At 41.2% G+C, this 20,287-nt stretch overlaps 1 protein-coding gene across 5 annotated transcripts in view; it reads left to right on the top strand.

Moving 5' to 3' along the window:
* The first annotated feature begins 6,271 nt into the window (after positions 1-6,271).
* Positions 6,272-20,287, top strand: part of HECTD1 (HECT domain E3 ubiquitin protein ligase 1) — a 60,668-nt gene continuing 46,652 nt past the window's right edge. For all 5 annotated transcript variants that reach the window (XM_066322141.1, XM_066322142.1, XM_066322144.1 and 2 more), the window contains exons 1-2: positions 6,272-6,410; positions 8,739-9,040. In XM_066322141.1, coding sequence (XP_066178238.1) covers positions 8,901-9,040 — 140 coding nt within the window. In that variant the 5' untranslated portion in view covers positions 6,272-6,410; positions 8,739-8,900. The remainder of the gene's footprint in view (positions 6,411-8,738; positions 9,041-20,287) is intronic.

Here is a 20,287-nt window from a genome sequence, read left to right on the forward strand (position 1 = left end):
TCCTCTTCACAGTAGTAAATTATAAAATCTTATTTTTGTCTGACTCATGTGCCCTAGGACAGTGCTATTACTGAATTTTGCCATGTTCTAACACATTATTCTGATTATTTTTCCTGGTTTGAGTGAACGATGTAGCCCTTTTCAGTTAGCAATTTATCTAGAAATTCAGACTTTTGAAGCTGGAGACTGTTTCTTCTTTTTGTGTGTCAAGATATTCAATGGTGTTGAATAGGGCATAATTTCATGACAAGAATAGTAAAAAGCATTAGTAAGCTTTTAAGTCTGTAAAAACTTACAATCTTTTCAATAAAACTCTAAGATGGATTTTTTCAATCCCTGAATATAGAAGAATCATTTTGTGATAGACACTTTCTTCTTATTGTAAGTCTTCTTGTCAAGAAAGATCACTCAAATTAATTCATAATACCTCATTGAAGTTTTGGGAGACACATCAAATGCTTGATAGGATTACATGTGTTTTACTCCTGTAACAACAGAGTAGAACCATGAGGAGCAAATACCAAATCTTAATTAACCTTCTGATTCAGAAAGTCGTAACATAGTCTGTGCCATTAAAACAGGAACAAGTCCTGTGATGAGTCACTGATCTTTCCTTGCACTTGTCTTGGATCAGGATTTATTGCTGTTGCCTGTGGTCCTAGTGGACAGGGCTGGGCTAGCAGCCTGAAATAGAGAACTCTTGCCCAAGTTCTGTCTCACTTTCCCCTTGGGGTTGGAGGGACATGAGTAAGGGGACCTTAATTTCTGTTCTCTGTCCCAAGTAGTGAGTAAGTGAGGATAAACTCAGGTAGAAAGTAGTTAACTGATACAAAGTTTACTTCTCACTCTTCAGAGTGGAACAGCAAACAAGTAAATTTGAAATTAAAAGCACTCCATGAACAAGAACCCCCCACATCAGTGAGTTTACTTAGGAAAAAGCACTGTGATTTTGTTAAAAATGCATATTATATAGTTGGCTTTTCACAAATATTAACAGGACTAATATATGTATAATTACACTGTATTATGTTTTATGAATAAGAGTTCAGAAGGGTAATGAATGTGTATTTTCTGATTATACTAGAGGGTTAAGACTGGGAGGTTTTTGTTGTTTAGCTTGGTTTTTTGGGGTTTTTTTCCCTCTTCTTTGTAACATCTAAACCACCAAGCCAGAAATTATGGCAGGGGGGGTCACCTTGTGACCCTTCATTAAAAAAAAACCTGTTGACTTTCTGTTTTCTTACCCAAATGAAAAGAACCAAAAAAACCCTCAGAAGAAAATTTACACCCGTGACTGAGTGGAGCCACCCACAAAATAAATCTATTAGATAAGATGATGGGGAATACTTAAAACTGATCAAAAGAAGAATGTTTGATAAACCTCTATTGAATATTCAACATAGCTCCTTAAAGACAGAAATCCTAAAAGGGTGAGGTGGGTTATGGGCAGACCTTGTGCCAAGGCCCCTCGGCCGAGAGGCTTCACTTATTTTGTCTCTTAATTGGTCTATTTTCTTTTATAATTAAAAAAAAAAAAAAAAAAAAAAAAAAAAAAAAAAAAAGAAGGAGTGGAACTCATTTTTTACCATTTTGAGCAATAATTTCAGAAAGAAAATAGATAATTTCAGAGTGTTTGCAGATTTCTGGAAAAAAAAAACAACAACAAAAACAACAACAAAAAACCCAAAACAAACAAAAAAAAAACCACCCCAAACAAAACACACACACAAAAACCCCACAAACACAAGAAAACCAAAACAAAACCAAAAAACAAACAAAAAAACCCAAAAAAACCCAAAAAAACCTCAAACCAACCAAAAAAAAAACAAAACCCACCAAACCCCCAAAACAAAACAAAAAACACACACACACAAAAAACCCCCCCCAAAAAAACCACAACAAAACCAAACAAAACACACACACACACAAAAAACCAACAAAACAAAAAACCAAACAAAAAACACGCACACATACACACACACACACACACAAAAAAAAAAAAAAAAAAAGGTTTTCTGTAAGAAAATCTTAACAGTATACTTAAATAGCCACATTCTATAAGCCCTAAATTTTATTTGATTTAGTTTATAGAATGTGGTTATATAGAAGCAAGAAAGCTTCTGTAATATATGGCCTCATTGCTTTGAAATCTGTAATAAACATTTAGTAACTTTTTCTTTAGAAGTGTAATGTTCATCCAAAAAAAAGAAATCTATGGAATTATGAATCTTTTGGTTTTGGAGCAGTGGGTATTTTCAGTGTTTTCAATTATTGTGTGGGTGGCCGAGAAAAGTGTTAAAGTAAAAGAATAAATAATCCATAAATAACCTAACAGTTTTATTTCACTGGGCACAGCTCTGATCTTCAGCATAAACTACTCCCTTAAATTTATGGAGGTGTTGAGGGTCTGCTTATATCACCCTCTGATCTATTTACTACAGAGGAGTGATATTTTTGGAAATATCAGCTTGGCATCCACACCGAAGTAGGCAGATAGCTAACAAAAACATCAGTGATCCTGGCTTCTAGTTGCTGTATCAATTAAAAGAAATACGAGGCAATCTGAGTATTCTTGTTTTGTTTGAGTTGTAGGTGTATTGCAGCTTGATTATTGGTCAGTTTTGTATTTTCCGTAACAAAAGCCCAATAATTCCAGTCTGAAACTTTCAGCCCTTACTATCACACATTAAGTGACATTATGAGTGCTCCTGACATTCCTTCTGCTGTCAGCTAAAACCATATAGAAAACACCAGCCTGAATATAATATAAAAGCAGCAATAAATGTTATTCTTCTTGGAGCTATAAGTGAAAAAACACTTAGGTTTTTTTCCCATTGTGAGAAGATTTTGAGTCAAAAGTGATTTCTTTTCAAAGAGAATGAAATTCTTTCAAGAACACCTGCAATGTTTTCTTGTTGAGAAGCTGTCTCAAGTGAGGTGTCCTTTACAAGAGATCTCAGAAACTCTGTGTCTGCAACCCAGTCCCTGATCCTTGCTACCCTCGTGGCATATTTTACTGCTGTTCATGTGTCCCTGACACAATTCTAGTGATTGTGCTGACATTTTCTCTTTTAAAGCCAGGTTTTAATTTTCAGGTAAATACTCAGCTGAAATGATGGTAATTGCTCAATATAACACTCTACAAAGATCAATCTGTGTTGACCCTTTGTGGCCTAATTTCCACAGGCATTGTCAGTCACCTACATGTGTGGTCTGCTCAAGTGCAGTCATAAACACGTGGCATTATTTAAGACTTAATATAGAAACATGCCTCAGCAACTCACAGTTCTTAAGTGCTAAGACATTTCTGACTCCAGCATTACTCTCTCCTTATTTCGTAAAGGAGGAAACAGAGAACACACAGTGATTAAGGGATCAGGCCAAGGTCATACATGAAGTGCATGCCAGCTAGAGCTGGCATTTGACTAATTTTCTGACTGAATGAAAGATAAGTACCTTGCACAAGCACTGGGAACAGGAGTTGTTTTTGCAATTTTCACCCAGTGCTCAGTGTGGCCTTCCTCAAAGCAGCTAGGACAGTCAAGCTCCATTACTTGTCACTTCAGCATGTGCCATCACTTGCCTTCCCCATCCACATGAAGTTCTCCTTCCTCAGAAGTTTCTCTTTTCCAGCACAAGTGGAACGATAGACACGGGCTGGAAATTTGTCTGAACAAACCTTCCCTCCTGTGAAAATTCAAATGAATGTGAGTAATTCTGTACAAATGCCGTTCTGATGTCTTTCTTATCTGCCAAGTGCACTCTGACTTGCTAGTGATTTCCTTCTCAGTAAGTATTAAAGAGCAGCCACTTTTGAAGAGGCAGGTCTACTCTGGATCAAGGCTGTACCCAGAGAGAGTCTGAAACACTAACTTCAGGGGTATCACTTGCTATATTTCAATGGAGTGTTATATTTCAATGGAGTACTCTCTGACAAAGTGTCAAAAATAATTTGAATGTCCATCAGCTCAGGAAATCAAAACAAGTATTAATTAATCAGTTGATGAACATTGATATATTGTAAGAAGTATATAATCAATGAAGCAGAAATTATTTAGTCAGCGTTATTTTTCAGATTTGTTCTGGTGAGAAGAAATTGCATAATGAAGAACGAAAATCACTAGCAAACTCTTAAATATTGTAAGTGTATCAGAATGAAAAAAGATCCTGATTCCTGATTGAAGATGTAATACATTACTCAATGTACTTCTTTGAGTTAAAAAAAAAAAAAGGGTATATGAAATTGGGAAATTCATGGAACAGTATAGGACATAGAAGTATTTATGTTTTTCCCTTTAGAAACAACTATGTAACTGAAAGACATTTCCAGTATTTAAGTTTTGTACTCCTGCTTAATAGTACTTTAAATTCATGATTCGTCTTCTTTTCAAGTACAATATTTAAATGTTTTTGTTCCTAAACTGATCTGTATTTTTATATCCTCATGTTGTCCACAAATAATCACGTATCTGTCCAGACACCTGAACCAGAAACCATGTTCTATATGAAAAGACAGAAATGTTTGTTTGATTTCAAGGTTTTTGGTCTTCAGAAGAAAAATAGTATTTCTTTATCTGAAACTTTTCTTCACGAAAAAAAGCAAAGGCAACTTTCCCTCTAGCATCATGCAACACGAGCAAGGTCACTTAGCAGATGCAGGTCTCATAAGCCTGGCCTAATTCTGCTGCTTCTGCGTTGGTGAAAAGTTAAAGACGACCAGTTTTCTAAATTAAAAGGCTGTAGATTCAGTCCTCCTGCTGCCTTGTGTCCTTAACTTTGAGCATATCAGTCTTCCTGACGTCTGAAGGACAAGCACAGGCAAAGGATACACACGTAAATCTTGGCTGGGCTGGAACGAGCTGCAGTTAACAGAGATGTGATATGGTAAGACAGAAAGGCTAAGCTGGCTTAGAACTCAGAAACAGACAAAAGAACCACTGTTCTTGTGTTCTCAATAAAGATAACACTTTCTAGAGGTGTTATTACAACACTAACCAATAAAAATGTCGGCATTCAGCAAGTTTTAACCAAGCATGACTGCTATTGCCTTTTTGTTCAGTGTGTAGTTTTAGCCTCCTAATTACAGGAAATGTCAATGATGTAGGCAGGAGTGACATTCAAACGCGCAATAATCTTATTTACTGTACTTATATTAATAGGCTTAAATTCCTTTGCGAAGCATGTCATACTAGGGGGAATGAAATTATTTTGAAAATCCTTCATTTTAAATTTCTAGCAGTTTGTCTGAACAAGTCAAGGCAATCGCCCGGCACTCTGCAGCACTCATGGCAGCGGGTTACTCTACTGCGAAAGGTGTCTCAATACACGGAGTAGTGACAGCACGTCAAACTCGGTGCTTGGTAAGAGCAAAACCTAAACCCTCCGCTCTCTAAGACCCAGCATTGGGATGTTTGAATCCGCTCACCAGATCCCTTTCCATGGAGGGGCTGGAAGGGGGGATCAAGGTGCTTTCAACAGCGGCCCCTGAAATGCGTAACCCTCACCGTGAATGTAAAGAATATCACGTTGAGGTAAATCACCAGAACACGGCAAGAAATGAAATGACCTGCACACCGTAACCAAAACAGATCCCCGCTCAGGAAGGCAGGGAAAGGAGGCCGGAGGGTCCCTCACGGCGCGGCCCGGCCGCGGCTCCCCGGGCCCGGCTCGGAGCTCCGCAGCGGCCCCGCGGCATCGGCTCCCCGGCCCCCCGCTCCCCGGCTCCCTGCTCCCCGGCCCCGCGGCTCCCCGGCCCCCCGCTCCCCTGCTCCTCGGCTCCCTTCTCCCCGGCCCCGCGGCTCCCCGGCCCCCCGCTCCCCGGCTCCCTGCTCCCCGGCCCCGCGGCTCCCCGGCCCCGCGGCTCCCCTGCTCCCCAGCCCCCTGCTCCCCTGCTCCCTTCTCCCCGGCCCCCGGCTCCCCGGCCCCGCGGCTCCCTGCTCCCCGGCCCCTCAGCTCCCCGGCCCCTCAGCTCCCCGGCCCCTCAGCTCCCCGGCCCCTCAGCTCCCCGCTCCCCTGCTCCCTGCTCCCCGGCTCCCCGGCCCCTCAGCTCCCCGGCCCCCTGCTCTCCGGCCCCCTGCTCTCCGGCCTCCTGCTTCCCTGCTCCCCGGCCCCTCAGCTCCCCGGCCCCGCGGCTCCCCGGCCCCTCAGCTCCCCGGCCCCGCAGCTCCCCGGCCCCGCAGCTCCCCGGCCCCGGCCCCGCGGCGCCCCCAGCGGCCGCCCGCCGCCTCAGCTCCGCCCCGAGCGCGGCTCCGGCGCCGCCCGCCCACCCCGCACCGGGCGGAGCGCCATGGAGGCCGCTGGCCGCCGCCTGCCGCGGGGCTCGGGCTGCCGCCGCCGCCGCGCCGCCGCGCGGGTCTCGGCGTGGCGCTGAGGAGGGCTCGGCTGCGGCGAGGAGGCTGCGGGAGGCTGAGGTGAGCGGGGCGGCGCGGCGCGGCGATCTCCGGGCCGCGCTGGGAAGAAGGCGCCTTTCCCGAGCGGCCGGGCCGGGTCACCCTGCGCGGCCTGCGGCTCGCCGGCAACTCGAGCGGCGCTGCCCGGGCCTGGCGGGCCGGGAGGGAGCGGGCCGGAGCCGCGGCCGGGGCGAGGCGGAAAGTGTGTGCGAGGGGCCGGGGTGAGGCTGCCGGGGAGCCCCTCAGGGCAGCGGTGCCCGTGCGGGGGCGGCGGGGAGGGCGAGGCGGTGCCTGCCCCGCTGCGGGCGGCGCCGTGTGGGGAAGGGGCCCGGAGCGCGGGCCCGGGGCCCGCCTGCGGTGTGCGAGCAGGCCCGGGCGGCGGGCTGTGCCGCGGCCTGGCGCCTCTCCCGGTGCTCCCGGCGGCTTTCCCGGTGCTCCCGGCTCCTCTCCCGGTGCTCCCGGCTCCTCTCCCGGCGCCTCTCCCGGTGCTCCCGGCGGCTTTCCCGGTGCTCCCGGCCCCTCTCCCGGCGCCTTTCCCGGCTCCTCTCCCGGTTCTCCCGGCTCCTCTCCCGGCTCCTCTCCCGGCTCCTCTCCCGGCTCCTCTCCCGGCGCCTTTCCCGGTTCTCCCGGCCCCTCTCCCGGCCGCTCTCCCGGCCGCTCTCCCGGCCCCTCTCCCGGCGCCTTTCCCGGTTCTCCCGGCTCCTCTCCCGGCTCCTTTCCGGCCGCTCTCCCGGCGCCTTTCCCGGTTCTCCCGGCCCCTCTCCCGGTTCTCCCGGCCGCTCTCCGTGCCCTGAGCCCCGGGGTTCCCGTGCTGCCCGTCCCGGGCTGGCAGAACGGCAGGTGCTTGAGTTGAACGCACCCCACTCTCACCGCCTCTTAATTTTCTTCTTTCTCTCGCTATCACCCCATCTCCCCCGCTCCCGGAAATAACTATTGAGCCGTGTTAAGGAGAAGTAGAGCGCTTATAATACGATCCTACTTTTGTTGTCTTAAAGGAGTTTTATGTAGGTTCAGAGCAGGAAGTGCTGTCTGTAAACATCTTGGAGAGTCATAGGCGTTGTTTAAAAGACAGAAAAATCAATTTACTGATAGGACATACTTTTTAGGGTAAGATAATGTAGAATGTGTAACTGGCAATCTGAGTTGAGCAATCTGTAATATTATGGTCCTAAATTGTATAAAAATCCTGTCTGTTGTACTTCTGTCACATCTTTGAGTTTGAAGCTGTTGTGAAAGAGCTGATTCAGTGTGCGTTTCTTCATGTAGTACTAATTTCTGACTCCCTTTCTGTAGGCATGCCCTTGGTGGAGTTATTTTTTAACTATTAACTCATTAGCAGCAAGTAAACAAGTAGGCAGACTTTGTCCAGATCACCTCCCCCTTGTTTGTGGGGACATTGTCCAGCATTTCATATTTACCTATGAGTTTAATAAACTCATAATTCTTCTTCTCTAAGCTGTGTTTTTAAAGAGTATTATTTTTCTTGTATGTCTAACTTGCAAAGACTGGTTTGTAACCCATTAGCTTTTATGTGAAAATTGTCATGTTGGGCTGTGTTTTTAGGCAAGGGACGTGAATTTGACTGTTTGTTAAACACCAAGGAAAAAGCCAGCACGTGTGTCAAAAACATCTTAACATTTTAAAGGGACTTTTTTTGGTCTTTGGCCTTCATGTACAGCGATGGCACTGGGCCAGCAAATGATGTTGTTTTCCTTATATGTATGTGAATTATTTAAATTATTCACCGGGTTTTTTGGCATACTACAAAATAAATATTTTTTTCCAAAAAGTCTCCAAATAACCTGACAAATCTCTAACTCTTGAAAATGAGAGGGATTCTTAAGTTGTCTTTTTTTATCCTTTGACATAAAAAGCCCATTTTTCTTACGTTTGAATGCTATTTTAAAAGGTGAAGGACTCATAAAAGGTTTCCAGAAATTCTGCAAGTCTGTAATTTTATTTTATGGGTTTCTATTTAAATTGTGAAATTCATTATCTTTCTATATTTGAATATTTTCATGAGGAGGTAATCCATCTCTCATGAAGCTGAACACTTGATAATAAAGTGATATTAAAGGGGGGCAAGACATCACTTTCTTTCTCTTAGCTTTAGGAACACACAAAAGGATTAAGCACAATTTTTCTAGCTTTAATTTTGAGTTATCGTCAAAACAGAACTAACTCATTACTATTTACCTGCTTATAAAGCAAGAAAAAAAAAAAACATTTGCTGATAAAATATGTGAAAATTCCCTTATTTTCAGTATAAACATCTGCTATACATTTTAGAGAGGACCAAATATAAAAAGGTTGTGATGACAATTACTTTTTTTTACTTTTTCTTGCCAGGTGAAGACTGCAAAAGCGTGAGGCTGACTGAAGAGAGAAACTAACTGTGCTGAAGTTGGCTTCAACCATTAAAGGATACTTTTGGTACTTTTTATTTGAAGTGGAGGCGGCTTTTTTTTTTCTTTTTTTTTTTTTTTTTTTTTTTTTTTTTTGTGAAAAACCATGGCAGATGTGGATCCAGACACGTTGCTGGAGTGGCTGCAGATGGGGCAGGGGGATGAGAGGGATATGCAGCTGATAGCCCTGGAACAGCTCTGCATGCTGCTCCTGATGTCAGACAACGTGGATCGCTGTTTTGAAACGTGAGTACTCCTGCCTTTCCTCTGTGGAATGGTATTTTTCCCCCTCTCTGCAGCAGGACGTAATGTTTAACATTCCTAGAAACTTTTTTCAGCCTCAAAAATGTTTTTTTACAGGCTGAACTTCAGCTTAGCTCACTGAAATCAAGTGTTTTCTGTTCATGTCACGTGGTTGATTAAAAATGTGGTGTTGTTTGGGTGATACACGGTGCCTGTTCTGACTGCAACTCTTGATACATTTCTTTAAATTGAGTGATGTGGATATGTGGGAGTGAGCTGCTTTGGGTTTTTTGTTTGCTTTGCTTTTGTTTTTTGTGTGTGTGTAGGGGGTTTTTTTGGTAGAAAAACCCCTTCTTTTTAATGATCATAATTTTTAATGATTATCATGATCGCCTAAATATATTTAAACATCCATGCTCTCACAGTACTTTTGTCAAGGGATGTAGTAGCTTTTTTGGAGTTGTCTAAGTCCAAGCAAAAATCACTAACAATAACCACTGTTCACACAAATATTTTGCCCCTTCCTTGGAGCATGTTGCTGTATCACCTTCCTTCTCAACTGCAGTTGTACAAATCAATCCTTTTTATATTTCTCACAGCACAAATTGCTGCTATAATCACTTCTGTTATTTGAGTGTTGCTGTGCTTGTTACACTACTTCCTGTGAGAGCCCCACGCTAGTCTGAAGAGGTAGCAAAAGTGTAAGCAGTCACAACTTCTACTTTTTTTAGTTGTGATTTTCATGCTCTTGCCTCTCTTCCTTTCCGTGTTTTTTTCATTGCTCTCACTTTCTTTTCATAATGAAATATGGCTGGTGTTTTTCAAATATATCTACTTTTTAGAGTCTGGGTTCTGGAGCATTTGAAAGGGTAGCTGTCTGTTACACTGTTTAGTTTTGTAGCTCTGAAGGAAACAGTTGTCAGACTTACCTCTTGGAAGCTTTTCTCGTGACTGCATTTATTACAGGAAATGTGAAATTTAGATTTGTAGTGGTTGCAGAGCATTGAGCACAATTCTGTGCAGTGCTTTAGAATGTGAGGCTGCCTGTTCTTTGCCTTGGTGAGCTGACAGGTAAATTTTTGACTTGAAAATCTCTACTGTAGCAAGATCCATCAGACTTCCCTGTCTGTCCTCATACTGCTGATGCTGGTTAATACTCAGAATTAACCACTGTAGAGGAAAACTTGGTAGTTAAGAATGAATTTTTCTGATGAATTTGGGTGAACTGCCTGCTTTAGGATATTCTGTTCTATACCAGTGTAGAATTAGGCATGAGCATTTTTTGTTTTGTTTTTTTTTTTTTTTTAAGTTGTCTTCTGGGTATTTGAGAGTCAGGAGTGAAATGTCAGCTTTAAAAAATACAAACCAGTCGTGTGTTTTATGCATCTTTGAACAGACTTTTATTTCAATATAAATGAATTAAGTAGTCCAAGTGCTTTTTTTTTTTTTTTCCTTAAACTGTATATAATGAATAAGCTGTTATTGCACTGCTGTGGTTTTAAAATTATTTATGTCTGAAGGAAGAAATATTTAAAATGCCACTTGGCATTTTAATTTTCCTTTTGAGTGTTGGTATAGTTTAATTTTACTGGTCTTCTAAACTCTCCGTTTCTTTTGCTCTTGTAAGTTTTCCTCAAAAAGAAGAGGATGAAATGTAGATAGGAGAAGAAGTTTCCGAAGTTCTCTGCCTGTGGAAGTGATTTTGCAATAACATTGAAACTGCTGTTTTTTATTTGCTGTGGGAATATACTGAAGTAAATGATCTGGTACCGTGGTGCTTGGTGAGCTGACATGGTACAGCTCATTACTCTATTCCCTTTTATCAGCCACCCTTTTTATTCCTCTCCACCATAGCCTTGTTCCTGCCACTGTCAGGGCTTACTGCTCTCTAATTCTCTGCAAGGGCAAGCTGCTCTTTGAGCCTGCTGAGGAAGGCTGGTAGTTTGCTGCTGCTACAGTGAGTTACAGCATGTGGAAAAATGTCTTTCTGCACCTTTGGAGGTGGAAGTGTATAACTGCAAATATGGGAGAAGCAGAGTGAAGAGGCTTCAGTGGAGAACTCCTCACTGATTGTCTTGGGTGCTTATGGGGGCCTGTGCTTCAAGGTGGCTTCATTTATTTTGGAGCTCTGTAAGAAGCAGATGATGTCTTGAAAAGTGCTTTTAAGATCTTCCCAAATAATAGTTCAAATAGCCAAAGTTGTTATGTGATGAGAGGGTATAACTAAAATAGTAATATTTTATAGTTTCCTTTCAGCTTGTTTTTTTAAAAGAATTGCTGTTGGCTGAAATAGGAGATTTACTCATGACAGAAGGGCTGCTAAACCCCCATTTCTCAGGAACTAATTTTGAAAGTATTTTCAGTGTATGTCTGATCTAGAATATGAGTGTGGTTTTTTCTGTTGGTAAGAAAACCAGCCCCTAAACTTTACTTTTTTTTTTTTCCTTCTACTAAGTAAGGACAGCATTTCCAAGTTTTTGGATGCTGTGTGTGTTTTTTGAAGGTCTTGAAATTGTTTATTGCTATTAGTTATATGTTGGCAAAATGGTAAAGGAAGTTTTTTCATCTGTGAAACTCAACAACTTCGAGAGGGACTTTTGAAACAGTTTCTTGGAGAATGAGATGGGATGTTTTTCACAGCTTAGAGTAACTTTAGATACTAAGTATTAGTGCACTTTTACATAAGAAATTATTTGCCTTTGTGATGTAAACTAAGAAAAAGCCTGTCATTTTAGTGAGGTACATCTGGTGATTAAAAGCTGCATATGGTGAGGGCTGGCAAAGCTGTGAAACAAAACCACATTAAAAATACTGACATGACTGCTATGCACCTTCTCTAAATCCACAACACAGTTTCCAAACTGTTTTCTTAAGGAGTTAAGGGTGATACACAATCTTACTTTGCAAAGAAAGCACAAAGTTGAATGGATAAAACAAAGTATTGAATTGTTGGATTCAGAATCTTGCACTTCATTTTTGCAGTGAGGTAACATGGTTACTTTGCAGACACGTTCTGAAGGAAATAATATAGCTAATGATAAAAGTAATAAATTGCTTTTGTAGCAGATTTTGGGGTATGCAGCTGATTTGCAGGTATTCCTGCCAAATAATCAATGTTTCTTTACTTATTCCCAGATTTCCATATTACATCCAGTTAAGTTATTTTGGAGGTTACTCATCTGTTAACGTTACAAAAATCAGTGGCATATTCATCTTCTGGTGATGATGAGTCACAGACACTGCTAGTCACTTGGCATGAAGAATGGCTAATATTTTACCAGCAGCAAAAGCCACGAGCTTGAACTACAGAAACTTAATGAGAGAGGAGAAATGGTTTTGTTAAGTAGTTGAGTTGGAGTAAAACAGCAAAATTGGTGTGATTGTAAGTGTTAGTCCCAAACTGTAGTTAAACTGTGTGCTATTAAATCCACTTGAACAGGAGTTAATATAAACTTACTTGAAACTATAGGCTTTTTTTTTTTTTTTTTTTAAATTACCTTTAACAGTTTAAATGTATATAGAGGCTCTTAGTTGCAATCTCACCTTGCTAATGTAGCCCTTTTCCACATGGGTGTTTCAGTTTATTCTTTTTTCACCTTGTGTGATTGTTTCACTTTTTTTTTTGTGAAATAAAATTAGAACTCTTCTGGTCAGGCTTTCTCTTTATTCTTGTCTATCAGAGTAAAAGTACTTAGCAATTAACTACAGTGAAATTTTGTAGATTAAAGCACGAGTATAACAAAGTAAGACCTGCTTTAAAACCTTTTTTCCATAGCAGATTAAATAGGCCTTTTTAATGCTCAGAAGGAGAAAACATCTTCCTCTTTGGCTGTTCTGTAAGTTACCTCTGTATATTTGGTGTTAACAGATTTGGTAAGCAAAAAACATTCATGAGTAATCAGCTCATTTGACAAATAAAAACAAATTGTACAGAGGATCATATTTTAGGGTTCTAATGTGTAAAATAGAAATCCTTTCAGTTTATTTTTTAGATCAAATATGTTTAATTCACACTGAACCTTTTTCTTCCCAAAGTATCTATTAACTAGGGAGAAAGTATATATCTTTATCTGTATATGCTAACAAGTATAAGAAGAAATTCTAGTGGACCAAAGACTGTTGATGTGAGCTAGTGAGACTGTTAGAGTTATGTGGAACAGTTCAGCTTTACCTCCACCTGCTTCAAACTACATTCTCCTGTCTTTATCAGGATTGTAAACTCCAGCAAATCAAAGTTAGATATAGAGAGGAAAACAATTCTTCCTTCAGAGATAGGTATAGGAATCCAAAGGGCTAGTTTTCACAAATGTATTTACAATCTGAGCTGTCTTTAAAAGCATCTTTGTAATTCAGACAGGAAAGTGCCCTTTGACAGGTGTGACAATTGTGGGAAAACTAACAGGCTGAGAGAGCAGCTCAGTTGGTATCAAGGTGCTTTCACATTTTGTGTCTTACAGATTTGCTCATTCTGTTATTTTAAGGAAAAAATAAAGTCAGATCATTGCTACACTTCTGTGCTGGAGTGCAGCAGTGAGTAAATTAGAAAAAGTATTGCTGTCAGCAATAGACTAGAGTTTTCATTATTTTAAACCATACAAAGCACATATTCTTAGTGAATTATTGGTTTGTACTAATGCAGGCATCTCCCAAATGAAATTTTGTAACTCTTACAGTGACAAGTCTCATGTGATTCCTACTAAACTTTTTTTTTTTTTTTTTAACGGAGGCAGAGGATATGGCAGCAGTGAAAATACCAGTACTGGAGTAATTTACTCTGTGGCCTCTGTTATAGTGGGATCTTCAGCATTCTATAGAGGGGTTTTCTGAGATGCAAGTAGGGGTGTGCTCTGTATTTTTCAGGGAGCAATCTTGTTACAATGTCATGTTTATAATTACTCCTGATATTTAGGGCTGTTTTGTTGTTGGTTTTTTGGGGTTTTTTTTCTCTTTCTCAGTTATAAAAATTTTTAAATACTAATGTCCTTCTGGTTGCTCCTTGTAAAATGGGATTTGTGGCCTCATTGTCACTGGTATTGTGGGGATTAATTAACCTTGTCTAGTTACTTTGAGAACATCAAAGGTTGCAAAGGTCAGAAGAGAAGATAAAGTCTAAATTGACATCCTCTCTTCTGTCCTGGTCCTTACATTTGATATGGTTATTACTGGATTGAGCATCTTGTTTGATACAAGCATATTGTGTAGCTAATGCTTCTGAGAGAGCATCCTACCTAATTTTATCCACCCTTTTGCTATTAAATCTGCTGCCACAGTTGATTTGTTGTTGAAATTCCCTTGCTCTTTCCCATAAGGATTGGCCAGTCTGATGAATTCTGTAGACAGCAGTCAGTTCACCTTTTCCTATCCAGATTAAAAGCCAGTAGTGTTCTTATTGTGAATGTACCTGCACACAAAGATTTCATCAGCTCTGGATCTTCCTCCCCTGATCTAGTTCTTCAGTTTACAAGTTCTTCAGAAATACTTCATCCATGCTGTTTAGGGGAGTGCCTTTGACTTACTGTTCACAGTTAAACATGCCAAGTTGAGTCAGTTGTTTCCAAAAGTTTGTACGCGAAGTGTGGTTTTAGTTTGCTGTCTTCAGAGTTGCTTTCAAGGATCTGAATGCTTACTGCTTAGGTATGGTTTGATGTGTTACCTGCACTAGGATCTGTGACTTGGCATTTGTGTGTGTTAAAACTTGTTTTGTTTAAATGAGCCCGTGCCTCTGAGTATTCCAGACAACTCATCACATTGTCACTATTTACTAGTCTGGCATTTAAGAATTTTTTTTTCTAGTGGTATCATCAAGTATCCTTTGTTTTGTTCAGAATTTTTTTGTGTGAGAGAAAACTGAAGTGATTCTTGCAAGTGCTGTGCAAAAGATGGGTGCAGGGTGTTAAGGCATCAGGTTAATGACCTTTTGAAAGTGTCAGCTCCCAACAGATTGGATGAGACCAATAAAAGATGTTACAGGAATTTCAAATTGCAGGCTTCCTTTCTTTCATGACTACTGGTCAAGTGATTTTTAATACTGGCCTCTTAAGGAGAGGTATAGATAGCACAGATGTTAAGCAGATTGCTAATAGGGAAGAGGAAGTTTTCTTGTGTCAGTCAGTTCTTTTTTTGAGCACCTGGGAACCCAGTAGAAGCTAGTGCATATTTAGGCACACATACAAAATCATACTTTTTGTTTAAATTGCTTATTTCCTTTTGAAGTGTTGGCAGATGTGATATGTACTCAGAGCATTGTCTGTCTGCGCAACTGAGGTTGCTACTAGTGGAAATCATCAGCAGAAAGACCTGTAGTTTCACAGTCTTTAATTTATTCAGCTATTGTGGACTAAGTGTCTGGAAAATATTTACAAAATGCTGGAGATTGGAGAACAAACGTGGAATTATTACCCTGAGGTACAGCTTTTATAACATGCTGAAAAATGCAAAAGGCAGCCTAACACATCCTTTATAAATTCAGGAATAAAACATGTGATGATTTATTTAGAAACACAGAAATTACCTATCCTGTGGAAGCTGTTTCCTCATATGGATTTTTCTTATTTTTCATTTTACACAATCTGTATTTATTGAATGTGTAGTTGAATACTAAATGTCCAATACTGATTGTCTTCCTGCCTAATAATGAACTCTCAGAAGAGGGTTCAGCTCTGTGATTTATTTAGCTAAAAGATACTTTGAAAGTATTTTTAAATGTCAAATCCAAATTCTAATTAATTTCTTTCAATTTCTAATAAAGTGGAGTTCCTGCTGGAATGAATACAGGATGGAATTGTTAATTCTCCAGCTTAATTTTATTGGCCTGAGCAGTGATTGCAATTAAGAGTAGAGATTCAGAGTTGTGCAAATTTTAATGTTTTGTAATCCTGGTAAAAGTTCCTAAATCGCCAGTTAATTTTTAGTCGCTTTTTCCTTGAACCTTTAAAATACAGTGTGGGGTGTGTCTAAAGTCTTCTACATGAGTGATGTTTTCTGGAATTGTGTTGTAACAGTGTTACATGAAAACAGTGCAAAATGTGGTTTGGCCATGAATCCAGAACACATAGTGCAGGTGTGTGGGTTCTCTCGTGGACTGTCTTGATCACTCTGCTGCTGGTTTTTGTTCAGATGTGGAAAAAAAACAGCAAGAGAAACAATGAGGGAAAGTCTGAGATCTCTTCCCTTAGGAAGAACTACACAAAGGAAAAGCAATCATTAATCAAAAATGAGTTGAAACTGCTTTTGCTTCAAGAAAAATCAGGTGTGCAGGGTCTTCTTGAAAGTGTCAAAAGTTGTGTGACGTATTGCTGTAACTGTTTACCTGGTATATTTTTCCTCAAAAGCTGTTACTAATGAGGATTAACTTCAGTATTTTAGTTTTTCTTTAAAACAATTATATATTAAGTCGTGTATACACATAACATTCCTTATTTCCCCACTTTTAACTGGTCTCAGCAGATGGTATGCATTAAAGATCCAGCTCTTGCTGGCAGGCAGCTGAGCTGGGTTTGGTTTTCTGCCACAAGTCACATGTCTTGGAGCAGGCAGCTTCTCTGAAGGCTTTGTCACATGCCAGGGCTCCAGATCAGCTGGATCCAGCGGTTCCTTTGGACCTGAGTAACACACCCTACTGCTGGCAGCAGTTCTCAACTGTTTTAAGCACGAACTGACCTGTCTTTTTCCCTGCTTTAATTTTTGTTTTTAAGCACGGCAGTAATGTAGTCTTCACTGTCGTTTCTGTTTTAGCTAAGGGTTTTTAGTGGATTAAAATATTCAATGTAATTACAGAAATGAGTTTACAGTACCTATTTTTACTTCCTTGGTATCTTTTGACGTTGGCAAGCTTGTAAAATCAGCTGAGTCACTTCATTAGAGTTGAAGGGATTAGCACTGGCAGGAGCTTACTGCTGTAGCTATTTAAAAATTCTGTATCCCCGTGGATATTTCTGTTCCTAAAGAGGTGTGTGGGGGTGTGTGTGTAAAGGCTCAGAAGTGTGTCAGCATATGGACCTGTACTGATCAAAGTGCTGTAAATTCTGTAGTAATATAATTATACTGCCAAATTTTCTTACCCTTTCTTGACATCAAGATGATCATGATGGGTAGAAATAGATTTTTAGAGATTTTTTTTTGCAGAGAAAGAATGCATATTAAAGAATTTGTGTCGTGCTCTTTACAACTTAATAACTCATTTTAACACAGAAAGTATGCATATATTTATTTAAATACAAATTATACAGAATCAGCACTTTTTGATGTCAGTACAGGAAACAGAGAATGCCCTAATCTTAGTAGATCATAATATAGATAGGAAATACTGATAAGGAATATTACCTATTTTGGACAATTATATCTTTCAGCAAGATCTCTGAAACATGGTGGGTGGGAAACTTGGAAGCTAGTGACTAACAGCAGCTCTTCTTCTGGAAGTTGGGATGAAGTTGGGTGGACACTGAGAGCTGCAAGACTTAGAGTAATTAGCTCTAGTGTGGGTTGTGGAGTAACCTCGTTAACTTGAAGTCGGTCTTTCACTAAGGAGTAACACAGAGTGACCTCGTTAATTCACTAAGTAGTCCCTAATCACTCTTCTGAGGTACACATTTTAAGTACTTTAGGAAGTGCCCAATGTGATATTAGCACAGCTCCCTAGAAATAAAAGTCTAAAAAGATTTTCCTTTCATTTTCATGCTTATTTGAAGAAGGGCCTAAATAGAAACCTGAACTTCAGAGGTACCTATTTGCCATTATTTTCTGATTTGAAAAAATGCTATTAAAGAATAGCTTTCTCTGTACTAAAGAAAACTCACCACTGTTATTTTGCTTGTTTCACTGCAAATAGGTCATTGTGAAAAGTGATTCCTCTCCTACAACTTAAGGACTTTTTCTATAATAGTTTCTTTTTTTTTTTCTGAGATGTATTACTTTTAGTTAATATATGGTCTAGATAAAAGCAACATGTGAGCCCGGTTTTGATACTGGGATGCTTTAGAAATTATTCACTTAGCATTTTTTTTTCCCTTTGGTGAGTGTTGATGTTTGCAGTAACTGCAGGTTTATGGGTGTATTTTTGTCTTGGAAATCAAAAGTATCATTTGTCAGTAGGTGGAAGTGCACTAAAAGCTGATCATTGGTTGTTATCCTGTGACATCAGCTCATTCAGTGCTGTAGCTCTGACCTCAGTTTCCCTTCTGACCCAGGAAGTTTTCACAGTCTTGTTTTTCCCATGTAGACTGTTTTTTAAATGTGAGTCCAACGTTCAGCCTTTGTGTTAGGGACACTCCTGGAATGCTTTGTTTTACTACCTGTCAAAATACATTTTCATTCTGAGCATGGCCTTAGTTGGAACAGCAATAAGGTCTTTATTACTAAAGGGCCCTAATAAAGCAGTTTTAGGTCCTTTTGAGCCATTTTGGCCTGCCTGAGAAAGCCAGTAAGGGTTTACCTTGGAATTATGGTGTAATAATGATGCCTATATACCGTGATGAGTCCAATTCACTCTTTGGTTCCTGCTGGTGTTGACTGCATTTGCTTACTTGGTGCCTCATTAAAAAGAGGGGCTGCTCCTGAGAAGTGCTGTGCTTGGCCTGTTTGTTAGAGCTGCTTCTAGGTAAGCACTGTATTTCTCTTCCCTCTGCTGCTTTTGCATATACTTTAGTGCCTTTACTTGGCATTGGTTTGAGTGAAGACTCAAGGGCTACTCTGAAAATAATAATTTTAGGCATAAAGACCATCTACTGAATAAAGGCAACACTTTGGTCAAATGCCTGCACAGGGAAATCCCCAGTGGAGCTGTCAGAGCAGAAGGGAGATTTTTGTGTGCTTTGGGCATTTGCTTTATGGCTCTGATGGTGTTGCACCTCGTCTCTCATTGTGAGGCCAATGTTCCCACCTACTGCTGTTAGTTCTTTCTCTGGCACTACTCACACAGACACATTCTTCTCCCTGAGACAATGTAGAGCTGTGCTCATCGTTTCAGCCACAGGAGACCCACGTCATTGCTCAGTGGAGATTAGGGGATTAGAGGGTGATCCCTGTAAAGCTGGCCTGTGTCCTTTCGTTTGTGTGCAGTTAGTGATAGAAAGGTTACTTACAGCATGAAGACTGGTGTCTTTCAAAGTGACAGCTGGGCAATTTTCGGCTGTAATTGTTCAGCCACCTGTTTGAGAAGGTCCTGGCTGGAGCACCAGGGATGTGTTCATGTGTCCTTGCCTGCTGTCACAGGCTGAGCCATTGATCTGGACTGTGTGTGAATGACAGAAGTGGTGCTTCTGGTCTCTTGTTTTCAGGGACTTTGCACACTGATAAGGCCTGAGGGAACTTCAACAAGCCAAAAGAATCTGGATTTATCTGTATGGTCTGTGTGTGTGTTTATGAGTAATCTGGATCTCTCTGGATATGTCTGGAGAGGAGACTCCACGACCTTTCTGTTTGTAATTGCCAAGCCACTCTGTTGTTCCCTCTGCAATGGACAGGAGAGAGAGAATATAAAGGTGTAGGGTTCGTGGTTGAGACAAGGTGTGGGAGAGAGATCACTCACTAAATGCTGTCATTGGAAAACCAAAGTTGAATTTGTGATATTAACTGAATTTATTACTAACAAAATCAAAGCAGAATAATCAGAAGTAAAATAAATCTTAAAAACACCTTCTCCCCTACCCTTTCTTCCTTCTCAATCTCTACTTCATCCTCCAGCAGTAGTGCAGGGAGGTGGAGAATGGGGGTTATGGTCAGTTCCTCACTCATTGTTCCTGCTGCTGCTCAGCCAGAGGAGTCCTTCCCCTGCTCCAGTGTGAGGTTCCTCCCAGAGGTGACAGCCCTCCAGGAACTTCTCCAGTGTGAGTCCATCCCATGGGCAACAGTTCTCCACAGACCGCTGCAGTGTGGGTCACTCTTCCATGGTGCAGTCCTCCAGGCACAGTCTGCTCCAGGGTGGGGTTCCCCTGGGTTTGCAGCCTTCTCTTGGGCATCCATCTGCTTCAGTGGGGTTCTCCTGTGTGGGCTGCACGTGGGTCTCTGTGTCCTGTGGTCCTCCTTGGGCTGCAGGGCAATCTCAGCTCCAGCACTTCCTGCCCCTTCTCCACACGGGTGTCTGCAGAGCTGTTCCTCTCACCCTGCTCTTCTCTGGCCACAGTTACATCTGTGCAATGACTTTTACTTTCTTCTTCTTAAATATGTTATCACAGAAGTGTGACCACCATTCTGATGGACTCAGCCTTGGTGAGCAGTAAGTCCACCCTGGAGCCACCTGGAATTGGCTCTGCT

This window comes from Sylvia atricapilla, chromosome 6, assembly GCF_009819655.1.
Source record: "Sylvia atricapilla isolate bSylAtr1 chromosome 6, bSylAtr1.pri, whole genome shotgun sequence".
NCBI lineage: Eukaryota > Metazoa > Chordata > Aves > Passeriformes > Sylviidae > Sylvia > Sylvia atricapilla.